At 52.9% G+C, this 22,979-nt stretch overlaps 1 protein-coding gene across 9 annotated transcripts in view; it reads left to right on the top strand.

Annotated features, from left to right (window-relative positions):
* MROH7 (maestro heat like repeat family member 7) overlaps window positions 1-20,414 on the top strand; it is a 47,369-nt gene extending 26,955 nt beyond the window's left edge. For 6 of the 9 annotated variants that reach the window (XM_073896687.1, XM_073896689.1, XM_025871707.2 and 3 more), the window contains 10 exons: window positions 1,838-2,028; window positions 6,292-6,429; window positions 7,684-7,798; window positions 12,060-12,200; window positions 12,874-13,053; window positions 13,659-13,814; window positions 14,085-14,207; window positions 17,270-17,372; window positions 19,493-19,555; window positions 20,091-20,414. In XM_073896687.1, the coding sequence (XP_073752788.1) occupies window positions 1,838-2,028; window positions 6,292-6,429; window positions 7,684-7,798; window positions 12,060-12,200; window positions 12,874-13,053; window positions 13,659-13,814; window positions 14,085-14,207; window positions 17,270-17,372; window positions 19,493-19,555; window positions 20,091-20,335 (1,455 nt within the window). In that variant the 3' untranslated portion in view covers window positions 20,336-20,414. Of the gene's footprint in view, window positions 1-1,837; window positions 2,029-6,291; window positions 6,430-7,683; window positions 7,799-12,059; window positions 12,201-12,873; window positions 13,054-13,658; window positions 13,815-14,084; window positions 14,208-17,269; window positions 17,373-19,492; window positions 19,556-19,925; window positions 19,966-20,090 lie in introns of all 9 variants that reach the window. The other 3 variants (XM_073896688.1, XM_073896690.1, XM_073896691.1) reach the window with 3 other exon arrangements.
* Window positions 20,415-22,979: the final 2,565 nt, after the last annotated feature.

Below are 22,979 nucleotides of genomic sequence, written 5' to 3'. Positions count from 1 at the left end.
GAATTCTGGGGATTCAGCAGAGAGCAAGATATTCTGGTGGAGGGAAGCGAATAAAGGTGGGTGGAGGCACGGGTGGTAACCCCTTTACAGAGGTGGACACTGTTGCTCAGTTACATCCCAGGCCTTAGCTAAGGTCACAGAGGTGGTGAGTGGTGGGGCCAGGGCTCGAGCCCAGATCTCCTTCCTCTGAGTCCTGTGCTTCACCACTGGGTCTCTCCGCCTCTCTCCCCCAGCACTGGGGTCTACAAATAAGGCATGAACTTCCATTCTTTCCCTGATTCGGTCATTCATCCTCTCCTCTCTCAATCAGCGTGTGTTCGTGTGCTCTTGAGTCACTCATTTGTGCTTTTGTTCAAGTACAGTTTGAGCATACACACCGCCCGGACTAATTTTTATCTCATGCTGTTGATAAACAACGTGAGCAAGATTGAGCCGAGAGCAGAGCCCTATGGCACCTCACTGGAGACTTTCCTCTACAGCACAGATCGTGTTCTTCGGATACAATCAGTGTCTTGGGTTTACTGAAAAACATGAAGGCTTTGAGTCCACGAGGCTTATCTTAGCTCTGCCACTGTCTCACTATATAATCTCAATCACTTCCTCCCCTCTAGCCTTGGTATTTTGATCTGTAAAATGGGCGGTAATGAGTCCTGCCTTGTCTATCTTCCCTTTTCAGAAGAAGAGTTTGAAATAGTGTTTGTGAAAGGGCTTCCTAGGCTGTAAAGTGTAAATAACTGCCAGTCATCATTCTCATCCAGCCCTCATTGTGTCACTTATTTCCCTGGGAACATGCCGTGGGCTCTGTCACTTCGCAGTCAAATGCTCTTCCCTTGGGCCCGCAGCAGGGGAGCACAGATCCTGGTCACTTCTTTGTAAAGCATTCTCACCTCTCCCCTCATTCACTCTCCACCACACTGTGGGGCTGGCGGGAAGAGGACCGTTGACCGCCCCCCTTGACAGAGGATGAATGAATCCGAAGCCCGAAGACGGCCAGGGAGTGGTGGGGCCAGAATGAGCTATCCAATCTCGTGACCCCGCCCCTGCATTGTCCTCCTGTCAGTTAGAGAGGCCTTAGTGGGCGGGGCGGGAGGCGGGCCCAGGCCAGGACCAGAGATGAATGGCAGGTGGAGAGGTTGGACGGTGGGCACCCGTCGGGTCCCAGGGAGCATGGTGGGCCAAATGCCAATAAAGCCAAGTTCCCGGGACTTCAGACGCCCGGTGTGGGGAGTCGTGGAGAGAAAAGGCAGGGTGTGATCAGTAGGCGTGGAGTGCCAGTGTCCAGGACTGGGCCTCCCTGGCTCCCACTCAAGGCTGGGATTTGTTTCTCTTGGTTGCTGGGCACCAGGGGAGGCAGTGAGGGTGGCCTGGTTTAATGGCCCAAAGCGAGGGGACAACTGGTGCCCCACCATGGTCCCCGTGCCTGTGTTAAGAATGAGGAAGAGGCAGGGCATGCGGAAGTTGGTGTCTGAAAGCCAGGGTTCCAGTCCCAGCTCTGCTCCCAAGGGCCAGGTGACCAGGGCTGTGCTTCCACCCCTCCGTGCACGTCTCCTCACCTTCGCAATGGGATCAAGACTCCACCTCACAAAAGGTGGGAGAGGAGCCCTCCACCCAATTCTTCCAGGGTTGTGTCAACACCAGAGAGGCAGGCCACTGTTCTGGTGTAGGGCTCATCCACAGAGCCAGGAGTTGGGGTGCAGTGGCAGTGGGGGGGGCTGTGGAGAGATCTGGGCTCTACCAGTTTGAGCCAGAGAAGAGCAAAGATCCAGGTCCAACCTGCTAGAGAAGCAGCCTAGGCCCCTGCCAGGAGCCTCCAGCCAGCCCTCCACTCTGTCCCCAGGCAGCCAGCGGCCTGTGTGAGCTCCTGTCGGTCAACAGCTGCGTGGGCCGCGTGAGGCGCATCTACCCCCAGCTGCTCCTGGCCCTGCTCATTCAGGTCCATTACCACATCGGTCTCCACCTGCCCAGCCGCATGGCTTTCCGCAAGGACGCCGAGAAGGACACTCAGCCTTCTCTCTTCGTACCCGTGCGGTATGTCCTGCTGTCCCTGGCTGGGGGAGGGCCACCTAGCAAGGGCCCTTCCTAAAATCTTGAGGGCAGTCAACCGCTAGAGATTAGCTTTGGGACTAAAAGAGAAAACAGTAACGTATTTTTAGGAGAGCCAATAATCTGCACAATAGCTATTTGGGAGCACCTGCTGTGGTGTGTGTGTCAGGCCTGCCTGGTGCTGGACAACAGCAATGAATTAGCCTTCCCCCAAGGAGCTCACAATTTCATGTTTCCTCCTCCCTCCCTAGACAAATTATTTGTATTAGATTTGTATCCAAGGTCCACCTTTTATTATTTATTTTTTTATTATGTTCAGGTAGCCACTGTATAGTACATAATTAGTTTTTGATGTAGTGTTTAGTGATTTATTAAGTATAACACCCAGTGCTCATCACAACACGTGCCCTCCTCAATACCCCTCACTCTGTTACCCCCTCCCCCCTCCTACTCTCTGAGACCCTCAGATTGTTTCCCGGGGTCCATAGTCTCTCATGGTTCATCTGCCTCTCTGATTTTTCCCCCTTTGGATTTCCCTCCCTTCCCCTATGGTCCTCTGTGCTATTGTTTATGTTTCACATGTGAGTGAAACCATATGATAATTGACTTTCTCTGCTTGACTTATTTCACTTAGCATAATCCCCTCCAGTTCCACCATGTCAGTGCAAATGGTGGGTATGCATCGTTTCTGATGGCTGAGTAATATTCCATTGTATGTGTGGACCACATCTTCTTTATCCATTCATCTGTTGAAGGGCGTCTTGGCTCCTTCCACGTTTTGGCTATTGTGGACATTGCTGCTATGAACAGTGGGGTGTGTGTGCCCCTTATTTTCACTACATCTGTGTCTATGGGGTAAATACCTAGTAGTGTAATTGCTGGGTCATAGGGTAGCTCTATTCTTTACATCTTGAGGAACCTCCATACTGTTTTCCAGAGTGGCTGCACCAGCTTGCATTCCCACCAACAGTGTAAGAGGGTTCCCCTTGCTCCACATCCTCGCCAACATTTGTTGTTTCATTCTGTTAATTTTTGCCATTCTAACTGGTGTAAGGTGGTATCTCATTGTGGTTTTGATTTGTATTTTCCTGGTGGCTAGTGATGTTGAGGATTTTTTCATGTGTCTGTTAGCCATTTGTATGTCTTCTTTGAAGAAGTGTCTGTTCATGTCTTCTGCCCACTTTTTGACTGGGTTATTAGTTTTTGAGTGTTGAATTTGAGAAGTTCTTTATAGATCATGGATATCAGCCCTTTATCTATAATGTCATTTGCAAATATCTTCTCCCATTCCGTGGGCTGCCTCTTAGTTTTGTTAACTGTTTCCTTTGTTGTGCAGAAGCTTTTTATCTTCATGAAGTCCCAAAAGTTCACTTTTGCTTTTGTTTCACTTGCCTTTGGAGACGTGTCTTGAAAGAAGTTACTGTGGCCGATGTCGAAGAGGTTACTGCCTATGTTCTCCTCTAGAATTTTGATGGATTCCTGTCTCACATTGAGGTCTTTTATTTTATTTTATTATTTTATTTTTTAAGTGGACTTCATGCTGGGCTTGAACTCGTGACCCTGAGATCATGACCTGAGCTGAGATCAAGAGTCGGATGCTTAACCGACTGAGCCACCCAGGTGCCCCTCACCATTTTATTTTTAATTATTAACCCGGGTAGGTAATGCATGCACATGGGTAAAAATCTCAAAAGGCATTAAAAGTGAGTCTCCTTTCCTCTCCTTACCCAGTGAGCCTCCCCAGAACAACCAGGTTCTTTCATACCCTTCCACAGGTGGTTGATGTAGACATAAGCACACGGTTCTGTTTCTATTTTTACACCAGTAGTAGCGTACTTTACAGTTATACACTTTTGCTTTTAATATACTATATCTTAGGAGAACATACATATAGAGCCACCTCATTATTTTTAACAGCCACATACTATCCCTCTGAGTGGAATTCCAATGTACCATAACTTATTTAACCAGGATCCTCTTGGTTTAGGTACTTTGCACTTACAGACAAAGCTTCAGTGAGTTCGTTTATATGTCTTTATGCACACATGTGATTGTACAATGTAAGACAAATTCCTGAAAGGAGACTGGGCACCTCAAAGGGTTTCTGCATTTTAATCGTGAGCTGGGACAGGGATATGTGGTGGAAAATGTTCTTGACCAGTGAATGATGAAGGGGAAAATTGAGTACCCCCTCAAGCACCCAGTTTGCCACACAGCCTCCCCCAGAGGCCACCGCATCCAGGAGGGTGTGAGAATGGCCGCCTCCCACACCTTGGCCAGCACAGTGGAACAGAAGATATTTATATCTTCACTGATCTGAAAGTTGAAAAAAAAGGCTGTCATTTTGGTTTGCATTTCTCTTATTATGGTTGAGGTTGAGGTTGAAATGCCCTTCGTGTTTTCTTTTTTTAAAGATTTTATTTATTTGAGAGGGAGAGAGCAAGTGCACGTGTTAGCGGGGGGGGGTGGAGAGGGAGAGAATCTCAAGCAGACTTTGTGCTGAGCAGGGAGCCCCACACGGGGCTCCGTCTTACCACCCTGAGATCATGACCTGAGCCAAAACCAAGAATGGGATGCTCAACCATCTGAGCCACCCAGTGCCCCTGTGTTTCCTTTTCTGTGAGCAACGTTTGCCCAATTTTATATAGGACTGTTGAGATTTTTTTGTGTGTGTTAATTTGTAAGAGCTTTTTATATATTAATATAAATATATATAACATATATATTAACATGTATATATGTTAACTCTTTGTCACGTGTATTCCACTTAACCAGTAACTATTTTATGGTCTTTGCCATTCGGAAGGTTTAAGTTTGTATGCGGTCAAGTTTCTCAGTCTTTTCTTCTTTGGCTTCTATTGTGTGGGATGCTCAGAGGGGCACCCTTTGAGGGGCCGAGGGCAAGCAGTTGCAAGGCTGGGCTTGAAGTCAACGTCTCGGATTTGGGTGCTGGTTCCATCATTTGGGCTTTGTCCTTTGGGTAAACCACTTTAACCTCTTGGCAGCCTGGTGTGCTTGCCCATGAAATGGGGTAAGCGATTCCTGCCCCACAGGTGTGTTGGAAGGACCAAATAGGACCCCGCCTCCCAGCGGGACACCCCGTGCCGAGGCCATGGCACCACCTCTGACTCCCCTGGTGCTCGTGAGGGTGGAGAAGCTTGCAGAGTGGGCATTTGGGGGAGCCGAAGGGACTGCACCACCACCCACAGCCTTCCTCCCCGCCCTGTCACCTCTGCCTTTTTACAAAGCAGCGAAGACCTTGTCTGGGGCTCCTGGAGGTGTATCTTTGGGAGTCGGGTGGGGAGGAAGGAAGATGGGTAGTGTCATTTTTGTTAAAATTTGGAGCCTGATCAAGGAAATGGTGGAAGAGTGGAGTGACCTAACTAGGAATGATGCGGCACTGTGTCCAAAAGCTTTAGCCTGATTCCGAGTTCCTCAGCTGCTCACACCGGGAGCAGGTAGGTGAGGTCTGGGTAAAAGCTGAAACCTCTAAGTCACGTCACTCTAAGTCACAGGAACTCACAGAGTTCCTGAGCCCAGAGCTGTCCCCAAGCCAGGTGGTGAGAAGGTGACTGGCTGCCCCTGGAGATGGGGATGCACTGGGAGAGGAGGGTGGTCAAGTCACGGAGGAGAACATTACACAGGTGGCTCATTTGGTCTTAGTTAAAGGTGCTGATGCTTGACATGGAAGGTAGAACCTTCCTTCTCCTAATGAAAACATATAAATCTTAGCTTAGCTACTCAGCCAGTTTTTGTGGGGGAGGGAATAGGTGAGGGAAGGGAGAGTTGGGGAGGGCAAGCTCCAGACTCTTAGGGTGGGCAACACCTGGAGCCTGCCTCCTTCTCTCCTTCCCTCGGTCTTTGAGACATATGCTGTCAGTTACAGTCCTGGACCAGCAAAGTCACACACACCCCCCACAAACACACCCAGGGAGGGAGAGAGGGAGGTAGGCCCCGGGGTGCTGGGGAGGCCTGGCTCCAACCTCTCCCTCCAGGGAAACGGACCCAGGAGAAAAGGGAGGATGAAGCACCATTTGGCGGAATTTTGCTTCTGTTGACTCTCTTTCTCAAAGCTAATAATAATTTTTTAAAAGCCGCTTTTGGTGGATACACCAATGACTGCTACCTCACGATCAGCCCAGCCCAGAGAAGCTTGTCTGGCCAGATGGGAGGCTGGCTGGAGGGAGGCCTGGCCCGCGGGGGGGTGGGGGTGGGGGGCATGAGGTCTCAGCCCCCTCGTCTCGGCAGCTGGGTGGTCAAAGTGGTGAAAACCCTGCTGCTGAGGATGGGCTGCTCGTATGAGGCCACCTTTCTGGAGGACCAGGGCGGCTGGGAACTCCTGGAGCAGGCGGAGAACCACCACCGGGGAGTGTCCCTGCTGGCCAGGTGAGGCTGGGACAGCCTGGCGCAGGGGGTGGGCGGAGGGAGAGACTTGGGTTTGCATCTCTCTCTGGGCAAGACCCTTCCCTCAGTCCATCACCTCCTCTAAGCGGCAGGGTATGGTCTGCCTCGGTGGGTGGCCGCACCCTCCGTGGGCACTAACTGTGGCCGGGACAGTGCCTGGCAACCGCAGGGCACTTAGCTTCCCTACGAAGCACCTTTTCTTACTGTATGGGGACCTTAGTTCCTACACTCATACAGACATGGTGGCATAGCTGAGTAGTTCAGAGTGTGGCCTTGGGGCTGGTCTGCCTGTGTCCGAGTCCCGGCCCACCACCTCTCAGCTGTGTGACCCAGGGCAAGTTCCTGCCCCTCTCTGTGTCTCAGTTTTCCCTTCAGTCGTGTGGAAATAATAATAGGACCCATCTCCAGGGTTTAGGATGAGGGTTAAGGTACTTTAAACAGCCCCTGGTATATGGGAAGGGCTCAGCACAGGTTAGCTTTCACAGGTTATGCTGACTAGTGGGGCAGGGATTATCAGACCACATTTTGCACAGCAGGATGCCAAGGTCCAGAGAGGGACAGCTGTGTATCAAAGGTCACACAGCCAGGAAGTGGCAATGCTGGGAGATGACCTGCTGACCCAGACTGGGGTCTTCCATTGCCCCCATACACAGCCTCCCATGGGGTTGGGAAGCGGCACCTTGATTCCAATGATGTGGCTCCCGCAGGAACAGTCTGTTCCTTAACCTTGCACCCTGAGTGCCCAGGATGGTGCTGTCCCCAGGGGTCTCAGGATACAATTGCATTTATTGAGCACCTACTATGCTCTAGGCATTGTGCAAAGAGCTGTATGCTCTGAGCTCTTGGGCAAGCTTTTCCACTCTGAGCCTCAGGTTCCCCATCTGTAAAACAAAGCAGTTAAACTAGATGGCCTCTGAGGTCCTATCCAAGTGGGAAATCCTGGGAACCCAGGAACCCAGGTGCCTCTGACTTGCTCAGAGTTTATTTATTTATTTATTTTTCAAGATTTTATTTATTTATTTGACAGAGAGAGACACAGCGAGAGAGGGAACAGAAGCAGGGGGAGAGGGAGAGGGAGAAGCAGGCTTCCCGCGGAGCAGGGAGCCCGATGCGGGGCTCGATCCCACGACCCTGGGACTTGCTCAGAGTTTAGGGTATCAGGCCAGGCCCTCCTACCCCCCAGCAGATCCCCTGGGGCTGGAGAGCCTGAGGCTGCTCACCCTTCCTCACCCCCAGGGCCATGGTTCACTACTCGTGCCAGGAGCTGTGCCGCATCCTCTACCTGCTCATCCCGCTCCTGGAGCGAGGCGACGAAAAGCACAAGATCACTGCCACTGCCTTCTACGTGGAGGTACCACGCGGGCAGCAGGCACTGGGCGAGTCTCCTCCCCGGCCTTCCCGAGCACACGTGTCAGTTCACATTACCGGTCATTTCTCCTGTGCAAACAGTACTTAACAATGGAGAGTTTCGGATCTCCCATTTGCTCCTCCTCTCTCCACCCCTTTGGCCCATTCTACTCTTTCCAGACCCCCCCCGTGCCCAGGCAACCCCCAACCTTTGCTGAGCACTGCCATGTGCTGAGCACCAGACTAGAGATACAAGGTTGGAGGTACAAATATGAAATTGACTCTGCCCAGCCCTCAAGGAATTCTCAGTGTGACAGGGAAGCCAGAGGATGTCCCAATCATGAAATGGGGTGCCATGGAGTTACTTGTGCTCTGATGGGGGCAGTCCAGGCTGCGGTGGGAGAACAGGAGACTTGTGGTGGTGGTGGTGGGAGCATCAGGGAGGGCTTCCTAGAGGAAGTGACATCTAAGCTGAGTTGAGTGTGTGGAGGGTACTAGGGGGTGCTGGGAGAGATGGATCAGGAGGTTGGTTAGGGTCAGACCTGGAAGAGGAGACCCACCAGCAATAATAGTTGACATTTATTGAGCATTTACTATCTTCCAGGCACGTTCTTAGAGTTTTACCCATATTGATTCATTTAATCCTCATAATAATCCTATGATGCAGATGCCATTTCATCCCGCATTTTAGAGGAGGAGAAGGAGGCACAGATTTAAATCCATTTTCCAAGGCCACGCAGCTCATAAGTGGCAGACTCAGGATTCAAACCCAGACTCCTGGGTTCTCAAACCCACTCTCTCTTTAGTTTAGAAAGAATCGTGGTGAAATGCACATAACATAAAAGTTACCATTTTGGCCAAGGTTAAGTGTACGTCCAGTGGCATGAAGTACACTCACACGGCCGGCAGCACCATCCACAGAACTGTTCATCTTCCTTCCCCGGTGCAGCCTCCATCTCAAACTGAAACTGTCTCATGAAATACTACTTCCCCAGGGGGCCTCCGCAGCCCCTGGCAACAAGCATTCTACCTTGTCACTATGAGCTTGCCATTTTAGGTTTCACTGAAGCCGAATCATACAATATGTCCTTTTGTGTCTGGCTTATTCCACTCAACGTCATGTCTTCAAGGTTCGTGCATGTTGTTAACAGGGCTCAGAATTTCATTCTTTTTTAGGGCTGCATAATACTCCCTTGTATGCATCTACCACACTTGGTCCGTTCACCTGTCCATGGACCCTTGTAAAGCCCACTCTCCTAACTGCCACCCTTGCTGTCTCGTGTGACCTGCTGGTTGTCGTGCTGGGGTCTGCGCCATCATCAGGGTCTGCAGTGGGGTTCAGAGGTAGGAGGCTCACTTTCTGCTCAGAGAGTAGAAGGTCAAGGAAAGCTTCCTGGAGGAGGTGCCATCTGAGCTGGGCCTTCACAAGTCAGTAAAGTTTGCTAGATGGACAGGAGGCAGCATGGCCTTCCAGGCATTTCCTGCATCTTTTCTGCCTCTCCAGCTGGACTGTGAGTCCGGGGAGGAGGGACCATGTCATGTCGGCATTGCATCCCCAGCCCCAGTCCGGAAAGCTCCGCAAGTAGGCGGATGGATGAGTGAGTGCCCCGATGAACACTTGGCCTGGCCCTGCAGGCACCGGTAGAACGTGTCACTTCCGGCAGGACAAGCTAGGGGCATGCTCAAGGAGTCCAGAGAGATTCCGGCTAGGTTTGCCTGACTGGATCCTCAATTTGAGTCAGCCACTTCTCTCTAAGTCTGTGAGTGGCTACACTTGTGGTTCTTGGGGGGCGGATGGTGGTGGTGGCACCTTGCTACACCTCAGCGGACACTCCCATGTCCACCCCAAGGTCAGGGGCGCTAGGCTTAACCTTTCCTGAACATTCCCCTGGAACTCTGCAGTGGCCCTTCTCCCTGGAGCAAGTATCCTCAGCCAGGTTCAGTCCTTCTCCCGCTCCCCAGAAGAGGTGGGCTGCTCTCCGCCCGAGCCAGGCCCACCACAGTCACTGCGGCGCCTTGACGTAGCTCACATATCCCGCCTCGGCCTCCCCAGTCACCTGTGCTGTGGTCGTCTATGTGCGGGCTTGCTGCTCCCAATGGCAGGGGAACTCAAGGGAGCTGTGTGACCTCAGGTCCCGGAACCTGCCTGTGCCTCAGTTTCCTCGTTTGCAATATGGGGATAATGAATTGCCCACCTCATAGGGTTTTTTTAATAGAGAGAGAGCACTAGAGAACTCATGCAAGCAGGGGGAGGGGCAGAGGGGGAGAGAGAGAAAGAAAATCTCCAGTAGACTCCCAGAAGAGTTTGGAGCCCCACTTGGGGCTCGATCCCACGATCCTGAGATCATGACCTGAGCTGAAATCAGGAGCCAGACGCTTAACCGACTGAGCCACCCAGGCGCCCCAAGGGTTTTGATGAGGATTAAATGAGTTCACGTAAAACTCTTAGGATAGTGCCTGCATCTAGGAAGTATTGTCTGTGAGTCAGCTATATTGCTATTATTATTATGATTGATTGTCATCAGTACTCTTCTCTACATCTCTAGTGTGCAGCCCGGAAACTGGTGCCGGGCGGGCCTGAGTCCCAGTTGTGTGGATGGGCAGAGCGAGGGCTGTGGGTGGAGCCCCTCCTCCGCTGCCTCCTCCCGCTCTGGGCCACCGCCCTGCCCCTCTGCCCAGCCCTCTCCCCTCATCATACTGACTCGGGGTCTCAATAGTCACAGTAGCGGTAAGGCCAGGGAATGGATGAGAGAAGTGTTTATGAGGATGACCAGGCAGGAACTGAAGACGAGTTGGCTGCCGTGGGTGGGAGGGTGGCAGGGAGAGGCAGGAGATGGGGGTGATGCCTGATTTAGGCTAGGACAACAGCGGGTGGTGGTGCTAGACCTGGCAATGGGAACACAGGAGGAAGGGCAATTCTAAGGAGGAAAGGAACTGAATTTCATGTTGGACCTGAACTCTTACACCAAAAGTGTCCCCTAAGCACATACTCTACCCCAGAGCTTGTGTTAGTTAACAGGAACCCAGGGAGTAACGCTCAGTGTTTGTCCTCAAGGAAGCCCCGGGGGGATGCCGGAGGCGGATGCATTAAGCAGACAGGGTCACTCAGGTTTCCCTGTTCAGGGCTCCCAGGGGCCCAGAGAAGGGGGCAATCCACCCAGGTGAGGTGAGGTCTGGGGGCATTGTCAAACGCAGCTTCAAGGGGCGGCCGAGTTTTAGATGGAGCCATGCAAGGTGAGTCGGGGCTGGAGTGGAGGTGGGTGCCCTTGCAGAAGGGCAACCTGCCAGCACAGAGAGGACAGAACAGCCTGGATCATTCCACAAGCAACGGGCAGCTTGCTTAGAAGCTGGTTGGTGGTAAGAGTGTGGGCTATAGGGTGGGCATGGAGTGAATGAGGCCCCAGAGGCAAGCTGGGCCCGATGGTGAGAGGCAGCAGGGGCGGCACGGGGCCTCTGAGCTAAAGAGTGACGTGTTCTGCCTTGCTATGAGGTGGTGATGGACATCAGGTGGAGATGGACATCGGGCGGAGATGTCTGGCAAACTGTTGGTTTTCCAAGTCAGAAGCTCTGGGCAGCGGCACAGACTAGAGACGGTGACTAGGGTATTGCATGCCTGGGGACAGCAGTTAAAGTCCTGAGCAGAGGAGCTCATTGAGGACAGTGGGCAGAGGGAAGCCAGGCAGAGAGGACAGAGTTCAGCGACACCAACACTGACGGCTGGGTGGGGACAGGAGTGAGTGGCCGTCGTAACTAAACCAGTGCCATCCAGTATGATAGCCACGAGCCACATGGGGCCTATTCGGCCCCCAAAATGTGTCTGTCTGAATTGATATGTGTTTTAAGTTTAAAATTCACGCCACATTTCAGACTTGGTTCAAAAAACTTTTTTCACAGAGTGTAAAATATATTTATATTGATTACATGTCAAAATGATAATACTTTGGATATATTGGGTCAAGTAAGAGGCATTACTCTACATCAAAAATTAATGATGTAATGTATGGTGATTAACATAACAATAAAAATTTTTTAAAAAGAGGCATTACTAACATTAATTTCACCTATTTCTTCTTTGCCTTTTTAATGTGGCTCCTAGAAAATTTAAACTTAACGCACGTGGCTTGCCTCGGACAGCACTAACCAGAGAGCCATCATTCATGCCCCACACTCAGCCCCTGGTCATCCAGCGAGCACTACTGGTTCATGGGAAGACGGGGGGCTGCCCTGCCCCTTGGCTCAGGGAGTAATTCCTGTTACTCCCGCAGCTTCTGCAGATGGAGCAGGTGCGGAGGATCCCGGAGGAGTACTCTCTCGGGCGGATGGCAGAAGGCCTGAACCACCAGGACCCCATCATGAAGGTGCTGTCCATCCGAGGCCTGGTCATCTTGGCCCGCAGGACTGAGAAGGTGAGCAGAGGGCAGAGGAGAGCCCGGCCCAGCCAGGCCCTGAGCTGGAGGAAGGAGGGAGCCTGGCCATCACTGACTCTCAGATGCTGGAATCCCTGTCTGTCCCTGCCTCAGTTGCCCCATCTGTAAAGTGGATAGCCTTTAATAATTCCCTATACACTTTATTCTTTTTGAAATAGTTTCTACTCCAGTTTTTTTCACAGTAACCCTGAAGGCAGTATGTCTAGGAGGGGTTGGGGATGGCAGTAATTATTCCTATTTTACAGATAGGAAACTGAGGCCCAGATTGTTGGTACATCTTAACATTTTTAAAAAGTGCTTTGTTTTCCTCTACCAGGCACTGTTGCAGCTCATGGTATAGAGGGATGAAGGGGCAGGATGTAGACTCAGAAAGCTAACTAACAATGCAGGTCCTCTACCACGTGCCAGCAAGGGGTGGCAACAAAGGGCCTCAGGTGTCCAGACCCGGAAGGAGTCAGTGAGGCCAAAGAGGACTTTGGGGACAACAAGAGCTTGAGTAAGGACATTCCAGGCAGGTGGGATGGCATAACCAAAGGCCTGGAGGCAGCACCTGCTCCACCAAGTTCATCTTAGTGAATCAGAGGCTGGGTCTCCCACCTGTCAGCTCCTGCTGTCAGGTAGGAGCCCGCATCCCAATGGTCCTGCCCCACAGACTGCCAAGGTGCAGGCCCTCCTACCCTCTATGGTGAAGGGCCTGAAGAGCATGGACGGGCTGCTGGTGGTGGAGGCTGCCCACAACCTCAAGACCATCTTCAAGGGGCAGGACCGGAAGCTGACGGACAGCTCGGTCTATGTGGAAATGCTGCAGATCCTGCTGCCACATTTCAGCGATGTAAGGGATCCCACGGTGGGGCGAGGGTGGGAGGGTTGGGGGGCAGCCCACGGAGGGTGGCTCTTGACTACTCTGGGGGCTGCTATGGCTCTGGTGGCCTGCTGAGGCAGGACAGAGCGGAGTCAGCCCCAGGGGAAGGGGCACCTCGTTCCAACTGGCCCATGTCTTTTGCACCGATTTCTCGGTGCAAATCGGTACAATCCTTCTCTAATCGGTTCTCACAGAGAGAGCTCTTTTGTAATCATAGTCTCGCCAGACACTTGCCTCATTGCAATTGACCCACCTAGAGGGAGGCATGTGTTTTTGATGCTTCCAGCGGAGGGGGGCATTTTCCCACTTGGCACTAAGGCACCTTTTAGGTTAGCAGGGGGCCCTGGCTGGGGAGAGCGGGCAGAACTCCAGAGGTAGGCTCCAGTGAGGGGGGGCGCTGGCCCCAGATCAGCCCCACCCAGTGGCCTCCAACCCTGCTCCAACTCTGTGTGTCTTGTGCCCGGAGGGTCCCCCAGAATGAGTGGGAGGAAGGCCACATGCCTCCATGTGGGGCTCAGAGGGCCAGGCAGCCCTTTGGAGGAGGGAGCATGCCTGAGCCTCGGGGTCTGCCCCAGTCTCGAGAGGACGTGCGCTCCTCCTGCATCAACCTGTACGGCAAGGTGGTCCAGAAGCTACGGTCACCCTGCACCCCAGCCATGGAGGAGCAGCTGATCAGCACCTTGGTGCCCCTGCTGCTGATCATGCAAGAGGGCAACGCCAAGGTGAGCCAGGTGAGTGTGCGTAGGCACTGGGCCCTGTGGCCGAGCCTCCCTTTATGGAAACCAAGCCAGAATCACTAACCATCCGTTATGGACAAGCCCGTGTTCCAAAGGCACCATGTCAGAATTCCTCCTCAAAACGGACAACTTCACTTGTGCATTTCAAATAGGAATTGATTTTTCTAGACTTCAGTTTCACAAAACCTTTTTTTTTTTTTTGGAGGATGTTCTGGCTGTCCTGGAATTCCCCAGCTCTGGTATTGTCTTCCTATTGGTCCCCAGAAATGTATAAAGACCCTGTTCCGCTGTTCTTGCCTCATGGAGTGGGAATTGCCGAAAAGAGCTTATAGCCGGAAGTCCTGGGACAACCAGCAGCAGACGGTGGCCAAAATATGCAAGTACCTTGTGAGTGCTTTCAAGAGCACAGTGGTTCCCAACGAGTGTGCTGGAGGTGGGCAAAGCTTTCCCCCTTCCTTCCTTCTTTTTGCACAAGCGTCCTGACCGGCAATTGCACTATTATGCACACGTTGTTGGCTCCTGGATGTTCATCTGCATTTCTGGCTTCTCACTTCTGGTGTCCCTCTCCAGTGGCTTACCGGACACGTCCCTGCTGACCCACACGTGCTTCAAGCTCGGCATGCCTCTTCTGAGCTGATGGCCTTCCCATTTCAATTCTGCTCTGTCCCTCTCGGTCCCCAAAGCAGAAACCTAGAATTACCCTAGACTCCATCTCCCCCACCTTCCACAATCGATCAATCTGAAATATCCTAAACATCTCTGCATCTTTTTTTTTTTTTTCACTTCCTGGCCCCACAGTCCTTGCCCTTGGTTTGGGGCATGGATGTCTCCCAGCTGGGCTGTGGATCCAGCCACTCCCGGCTCTTTCCACCTTGAACCTCATCTCTTCCGATCCCATTCCCACTTGGGCCACCAGAGTGGTCTGCTTCAAACACGAGTCTGTCTGTGTTATTTCCCTGTTTCAGGAGCTTCACTGGTTCCCTGTGCTGCATCAGCATTTCCCAGGGTGTATTCTCTGTGACACCCACCCCACAGGAAATGCCCCACAGGGGAGAAAAGAGGTTCTAAGATGAATAAGTTTGGGAAACACTGCCTCGCCATCTTCCTCTTGGGGGTTTGCAATGCCTTCGGCTCACTAAAGGCTCTGAGATGGTCTGTGCTGAGATGTTCCATGGTTGTTGATCCATGGTTTCCCAAACTTATTTAACACCAAACCCCCTTTCTAGTACACGTGAGGGCATCCTGAGGTAGGAGCAGGCCACCCGTACTCCATGGAATGCACGCCGCAGGATGCAGCCCAGTCCCTCTGCACACCATTTGGGAAGCTTTGCTCTAGGTTCCATCTACCTCCCCTGCCGTCACAGGCACCCCAGGATGCAGACTCAGGGACAGAGATTAGCATGCAGGAGGTTTATTTGGGCACGGCCTTGGGATCGACACCTGTGGAAGGGAGGGCAGGGGCAGGAGGAGAGGTCAAGCTGCAGTGTAGCTTTGGGGGAGGTCTCAGCCACCGCTGCAGTGAGATCCCCCACATTTGGGGCCAGGGCCAGGTCTTTACACCCCTGCGTCCATTTGTTACTGGATGCCAGCCACCCTGGGAAAGAGACGTGACCTTGGGTCGGCAGTTCTATTCCTTGGAGGCAGTCCCCAGTGTTGGGGGAGAAATCCTTCACACCAAAGGGAGACCTGGGTGGGGCATGCCAGCACCCCCCCCCCCCAGCGATCTAATGAAAATATGCAGAGTCACAGATGGTTCCTAGGATTAAGAAAAGGGCTGGATACCACCACTATCAGTAATGCTCAAAACCTCTGCAGTCCAGGGTCTAATATTATTCTCGTCATTTCATGAGGGAAAAAGAGGCCTAGAGGCGATGTTTGGCCAGGGCGCTAATTCAAATACCTCCAGTGACCAGGGAACGGGCGGAAAATGACCATGGGTGACACGGAAGTGGTGGGACCTGTGGCAACATGGAGGCCAGGCCCTGTTGAAAGCGTGAGTGGGTGCTCCTGCTCACGGTGCGGGCCACTCTTGCCAGCAACTCTGCTTTCACAAGAAAAGCTAGAGACCCAGATTTTTATAAGACATTAATTAGCAATCAATTTAGCTTGTTGAAAACACTGTGCTGGTCACTGCTCTGCCAACTCCTCATGGTTTGTGGGCTGTCGGCTGGTGACCTCTGCGTTAGGCCCTTCTAGAGCCTCTGTTTTGGCTCTTCCAGCATCAACAGGTTTGCTCATGTGAAGGTCAACTTCTAGCCTGAGCTTTAAGGAGGGGGGCAGTAACCCATTAATTCATCCATCCATCCATCCATCCATCCATCCATCCATCCAGTGCTTTCTGGGCATCTCTGTCACACCAAGCTTTGTGTCCAGGAAGCTGCGGACTCGGAGCTGAGTGAGCTGGCCCCTTCTCTTGGGGGAGCTCCGGATCTGGTGGGGGAGATAGGTATAAATAATCACAGCACAATGTCATAGGTGACATGACAAGGGCTGTGCAAGATGCTGCAGAAACATGAAGAGTGGTGAGAGCCGCTCTGTCTGAGAGTTGTGAAAGGCTTCGGGGGGGCAGGGGGGCTTCTGAGCTGAGCCTCAGGGGATGAGAGGGATCCATCAGATGAAGAAGAGAGGGAAGGGCACTCCAATCAGGAGCAATCGCTTGTACCAGGCACAGAGCTGGGGACAGCCGGGCCACATCCTGGCACTGGAGCAGAGTGTGCATACCAGGTAGAGGCACTGGTGGAAACTGAGGCTGGGGAGCATGATCATGAAGGCTTTGATGCCAGGCCCAGAGTTTACTCCCTGACATGCAGATTGTCAACAGGAGGGTAATCGTATCAGATTCTTCTTCGTCTCCCTCCACAGCCTCTTAGCAGAATGCCTGCCCCCTAGTTTCTACTTGATCAAACTCATCCTGAACACCACTGTCAGACTATTTTGCCCAAAACATTGCTTTGTCATTGCTCTATCAAGAATGGATTCTGGCTTCCTACTTTCTGATGCATAAGTAAGCCTTATTCCTGTCTGGCTTTTAAGGACTTTTAAGCTCTCTAACTCTCTAATTTATTCTTCTCTGCACTGTAACTTGAATTCTTCACCCTGATCAGACCTGTCTCCTTATCTATCATGTCCCTTGCATGCCATGTCCACTCTCACTTGGCTGGACTTCTTATTTTAGAACTTTATTTCGACCTGTAGCAGGGGGTGGACTGGAAGAGGTTACACTCGAGGCGGGAAGACCATGGAAAGGATTGTTGCAATCCCCTAAGAGAAGATGAGACCTGGCCTCCGGGGGCCTCAGGCAGAGTCCAGGATGGGGGGCAGAGAAGTTTAGGAGGCGAGGAGCCAGGGCTCGGCTGCCTGACCGGGTCACCGTTCCTAGCTTTGGGAAGGGCGGGTGGGCGATTGGTCCCTCCGAGGGCCAGCACTCTTGGGCTTTCTCTTTGTCCCAGGTGACTACACACCAAGACAGCGCCTTCACATTCCTCAGCCAGAGCCTGGAGTACGCCAAGAATTCCCGGGCCTCCCTCCGGAAGTACTCAGTCATGTTCATAGGTAACCTGGCAGAACTAGTTTTGCTGCTGGGACTCTGCCTGCCCTCCATTTTGCTTCCTCCCCTTGCAAGGAAGCTGCCAGTCCTTCTGGCACCTGGGAAATGCCTCCCTTGGGTTCAAGGCTTGGCCAGCAGACAGTCATGGTGCAAATTAGAAAGGTCTTCCCTCCTCTAAAATCCCTGCTTGGGAATTGGGCCACAGGGTGGATCCAGCCTGGAGTCCTTGTGCAGGTCACAACCTTGGCAACTGTACACAGTGGAACGGCTGCTTCCTGCCCGCCCCTCCACCCCAGTCCAGCATGGGTCCAGGCCCAGTGGGAGCCTACCATTGACTGTGTCAGGAGGGGCCAAGCTGTGCAGTAGAGAGAGTGAAGTAGAATCTCAGCTCCACGATCCCCTTTCCGTGTGACCCCAACAGGCCCAGTGAGCCTGTTTCCTCACCTGTAAAGTGGGGATAAACTCCTGTTTTACAGATCAGATGAGAATATTTTTTAAAAACGTGAAGCCTGGCTAGTCAAGGTACTCCCTCAACATAGCTCACTCCACATTTCCCATAATCCCAACTGCCTTCCTGGGGAAAAAACAACTAGATTCCCCTCACTCAAAATCCCCCACTCTAGCCCAGAGCCTTCTGATGGCATGTGGGAATATCTCCTCCCAGCTACTGCCCTCCCCTCCCCCAAGTAACCACAAACTCTTCACCACGACCAAGAGACCCCACTGCCCAGGGGCTTAGAGAGGATGACCTTCCCATCCCCCACTTTGAAAAGCGATGCTTCTTTTGGTTCCTTTCCCCAATTCACTTGTGGTTTTCATCGGTCCAGTCACCCATGCACCCATTCACTAGTTCAGTTAGCAAACGTTGCTTGATGCTCCACTCTGTGTCAGGCACCATGCCTAGTCTAGAGAAACAGAGAACCCTTCTGGAGGTGATGTGGATGGCAGGGGTGGGGGTGGGGCGCGTGTGCTGTTAACACGATCCAGGCAGGGACAGAGGAGCAATGCCCAGGACCGGGGGCATCCCTCAGACTGTGAGGGCCTGCTCAGAGGCAGCTTCTCACACAGAGTGACATTATTTCCTAGACCGTGACTTCTCTAAATCTTGCCCCAAATTAATCACATCTAAAAATGTTAGTGTTTAACACTTGAGTGTGTTCTCTGAGTCAGAGGCCTGTGCCGGGGAAACCAAGCAGAGGAGAGGCGGCGTCAGCCCCCCCACGCATACACAACCCCCTGCCCAGTGCAGTGATTTCTCACCTCTTGTGCGTTTGTGAAACTCAGAAGAAAGTTATGAACACTTTCCCTAGAAAAATGCATACATGCATACAATTGTGCGTGTGATTTAAGATCCTCAGAGACTGCCCTTCCCACTTCCCCACCTTGAGTGCATCTAAGCGGGGGACCTCAGGTCTGGTGGGAGAGGTTCATAGGTCACCAAGGTATATCACAGTACATACAGATGAAGGGAAACTCAGGTGCTCTGAGAACCCAGAGAGACACCTAACCAAGTTTGGGTGCAGGGTCAGGAAGGATTTCCTGGAGAAGTAATTATGTTAAGCTGAATAGTCAAGGATAAATAGGAATGAGCCCAGCCGAGAAATGTGGGAAGGGCCTAACAGCAGGCCACATTCAAGGACCTGCAGGTGCTTTGGGAACCAGGCACGCAGGCAGGGAGCAGGGGAGGGCTGGACAGTGTGGCCGAAGAGCGGAGTCTCAGGCCCTCCAGGGCCCCACCAACCACCTGCCTGAAAGGTATGCGAGGCACTGTGTCCTTCACATGAATGCTGCTCAAACTACCTGAAGAACGGGGGGCAGCTGAGGCAGCAGCTCCCCGAGTCTCAGATCAGGACACTGAGGGCCAGCCTGGGTAAGGGACCACTGTCAGAGTCAGCTGCAGCCCGGGTCCTGTCCCTGTCCTGGTGCCATCCCTGCCCTCTGGACCTGCCACCTCTCCCAGGACCCCCCGTAGAGAATCTGTCCCAGGGGCCGAACGAAGTTCTCCTTTTATGTCCTCATTCGTGGGACTCAAGAAGGGTGGGAGAGTTTCTCTTAGGAGGTCTGGTCTGAGGGTGGGGGTCAGAGTCGGGAGGTGGATTCACTCACCTCTTGGATTGCACCCAAGGGTCCCTCGTCCCCTGCATGGAGAGCATAATGACAAAAGACCGCCTGAATGAAGTGAAAGTGGGTAAGTCATACCCTGCATCTTTGAGATCTTAGGGGGCCAGTGAGAGAATGAGTGGGCTCACAGTGGGTGACAGGAAACAGAAGGGATAGGTCTCAAAGCAAGTGGCTTCAGCTCAGCCCAGCTGTGCTAGTCTGTATCCACAGTGAGTAGTGTTAAGGGGTCACCAGGACACAGAATACACAGCCTCACCCTAGGGGGGTTTACAATCTAGGAAACCAGACTAGAAAATAAGCCCAAAACCATTTAGTGCAGGGCGAGTAGTTCAGACTCTTAACTGGGGCAGATTAATTTTGTAACTGGGGAAACGGATGGGAGTCTGAGGCTGGAGCAGTCCCAGAAGGCTTCCTGAAGGATGCCGGTTTTGATTCAGGCTTTGAAACGCGGGAACGGTTTGAAGAGCTGGGAGGAAGGTGAGTTGAGGGGACGCTGAGCAGAGTGCCTGAGTGAAGACACAGAAGTGAGAAGGAAGGATGAGTGTGAGACCTCTGTGGGGACCCGGTCTTAACAAGCGGCCTTTCCCCTCCCCGTGGCCCAGCTCTGGAAAACCTGAGACACGACCCAGAAGCATCAGTGTGCATCTATGCAGCCCAGGCCCAGGACCACATCCTGGCCAGCTGCTGGCGGAACTCCTGGCCACTGCCGCACGGGGACTCGTGGGGGTGCGACCCGGCCACCATGCACCGCTGGAGTCCCAGCTGTGAGAACCTGCCCACTTCCCACCAGCGGCGCTCCTGGATCATGCAGGCCCTGGGCTCCTGGAAGATGTCCTTGAAGCAGTGATGTCCCTGAGCCCCCAGCCCTCCTCAGGGGTGGCCACAGCCATAGTCATGCCCCCATAAATGCCACATGGCTTACCTCTCCCTGTGAGTGTTTCCTCATGGGAGATGCCGTGGCTCTGTGCCGCTCATCTGCAAGATGAGCGTGGCCTTCACCGTTGACTCGCTCAACATCTACAGGCTCACACAGGCTGTTTTGTCCACATTTTATAGGTGGGGAAGAAATGCTCTGAGAGGTGAAGTGGCTTCCTCAAGGCCACAGGGCAAGTCTCCTGCATGCCTCAGTGTCCCCTCCCCCACAGGGAGGGTAGAAGAACAAAAGGGGATGATGATTGGGGTGGCTTTAGGGGAAGGAAAAGGAGAGATTCTCCCACCCCATGACATCAGCACATCCTGGAGCCCTGATCTCTGAGTCCCACTCTTGGGTCTCTGCTCGGAGATTGGCTGTCTCTTATTCGGGTCACATTCACGGAGCACCTAACCTGGACCAGGCCTGCTCTGGGTGCTGGAGGAGAACAAGAGTAGTCCCAGGCCCTGGTAATTCATACTCTGAAGCAGGGCTTCTCAAGAGGCGTGATTTTGACCTGTGGGGAATACTTGGCAATATCTGGAGACATTTTTCGTTGTTGGATGGAGCCCAGAGACGCTGCTAAACATCCTACAGTGCACAGGCCAGACCCCACAGTGAAGAATTATCCATCCCAAATGGTCAAAAGTGCTGAGGTTGAGACACTTTGGTCTAATGGAAGTATCAGAGACATGGAAAGACACCAACAACCCGGTGCTGTGATGAAGGAACTCATGGGAGCTGTGACGTCCAAAGGATGCACATAGGCCAGCAGGGAGCTGGGGTGTCAGGGAAGGCTTCCCAGAGACAAGACCCCCCATTTAGGGGGCTTGGAAAGATGACCACATGGTGGGCGTATATGGAGGAGAGCGAGGCACACGGGACCGAGGACTAACTGCTGATACGTAGGTTCGGTGGATCCTAGAGTGCGTGTAGGGGGAGGAGATCAGGGCCAGGGCCAGGTCCCTCAGGCCTTGGAGGCTGTGTGAAGGAGGGAGACTTCAGGGAGCAGCGGGAAGGCATGGTGTGGTGTTAAGCCAGGCAGAGAGGTGTGCAAATATCGGCTTTAGAAAGCTGCTTCCTCTAGAGGATCAGGAACCCCACAGACACAGCTGGTGGGAGGGCGGATAGCTGCAGCCCTCTGGACACGGATCTGTCCCTGTTCAGTGGTACTAGGTTTATGCATGCTGTCACCTGGCAATTCCACTCGTGAGCACACACCTTGGAGCTCGTCCCACAGGTCCCTAAAAGAGACGCGTGAGGAAGTCTCCTGCAGCATTATTGGTAGTGCCTGGGAGAGGAGGCAGCCTGGGTATCCCTGGTCAGGGAGGGAATGGGCACCGTGGAGCCCATGCAGCAGTTAGAGGCTGAGGGGGTATGTGGTGCAACACGTGAGACCTAAAACCTCCTGCTGAGGAGTAGAGTACATAAAAAAATGCACGCACAAAAGAAGTCACATTTTGCAAGAACACTTACAAACTGAAAATACACATTAAAACACACAGTGGTGGGAGGGAGTAAGGAGGAGGGCTCTGGGGCATAAAAGGGAATAAATGATAAAAGCGAGGGGAAGAACACTCACTCTGTGGTGGAAGGAAGGCTGGGGGAGGGCAGTGAACAAGGACACAGGGAGACCTGGCTGCAGGCTTGGGGGCAGGAATGGAAGTCTGGACAGCAGGGTAGGATGGAGAGGGGGACCGGACCTTCAGGAGATGGGAGAAGAGGAATTTTCAGAACCTGGTGGTTGACGGATGGAGGAAGGGGGGGAGAGTGAGGTGCTGAGGGTGGGCCTGCATTTCTGCGCCAGTAACTGGGCCAAGGGTGTCCTCCCGGTGGGTGGTCCCTCCACACCAGAAGCAGGTTCAGGGGGAGAGAAGTTCAGGCTGGATGTGGTGAGCTTGAGGGGCTTGGTGTCACGGTAGTAGAGACATCTGCTGGGTGGCTGGCTGCACAGTGGGAGGCTCGGCAGAGGGACTTGGAATGGAAACAGGTTTGGGATTCCTCACAGACAGGGCCGAGGTGAGGTTCCCTGGGCGAGGGTGTAGAGTTCATTTAAGCTCCTGCTTGGATGAGGAACCCGTGAAGTTGACCACACAATCATCTGCCAATAAATGATAGGCCAAGACCATCAGGGCCTACGAGGGGGCAGGAAATGGGGGCGGTCCTTGTGCATCACCTTTTCCATTGCCAAGAATGTTCACAAGCACGGCCTGCTTGGAATCTCACAGTAGCCGTATGGAGTGATGGAGAAGGCAGGCTGGGTTTACTGCCTGTGTTCTACAGATGAGGGCAGGGCTTGAAGATGAGTGGGCCTTGTCCGAGGTCACACAAGAGAATCAACAGAAGTACGGGTCCCCAAGCTCTCCCAACTCCCATGTCGAAGCCCTTTCCACCCAAAAACACTGCTGCTTTCACTGGCCAGAACCTAGGTCTGGGCTGGCCTTGAATAAGAATGGGAACCATTAGGGAGCAGGCTGGAGGAGGAAGTGTGGAAAGGAGGCTCAGATTTGGAGGAGAGGAGGCCCTCGGAGCAGGTGTTCTGCTGGGCATGGGTGGGGTAGAAAGGGGAAAGACACAGGTG

The sequence above is a fragment of the Callorhinus ursinus genome, unplaced genomic scaffold (assembly GCF_003265705.2).
Source record: "Callorhinus ursinus isolate GAN/ISIS: 27379988/994484 unplaced genomic scaffold, GSC_fseal_2.0 scaffold9, whole genome shotgun sequence".
Classification (NCBI taxonomy): Eukaryota; Metazoa; Chordata; class Mammalia; order Carnivora; family Otariidae; genus Callorhinus; species Callorhinus ursinus.
This window is presented reverse-complemented; position numbering and strand designations above follow the sequence as displayed.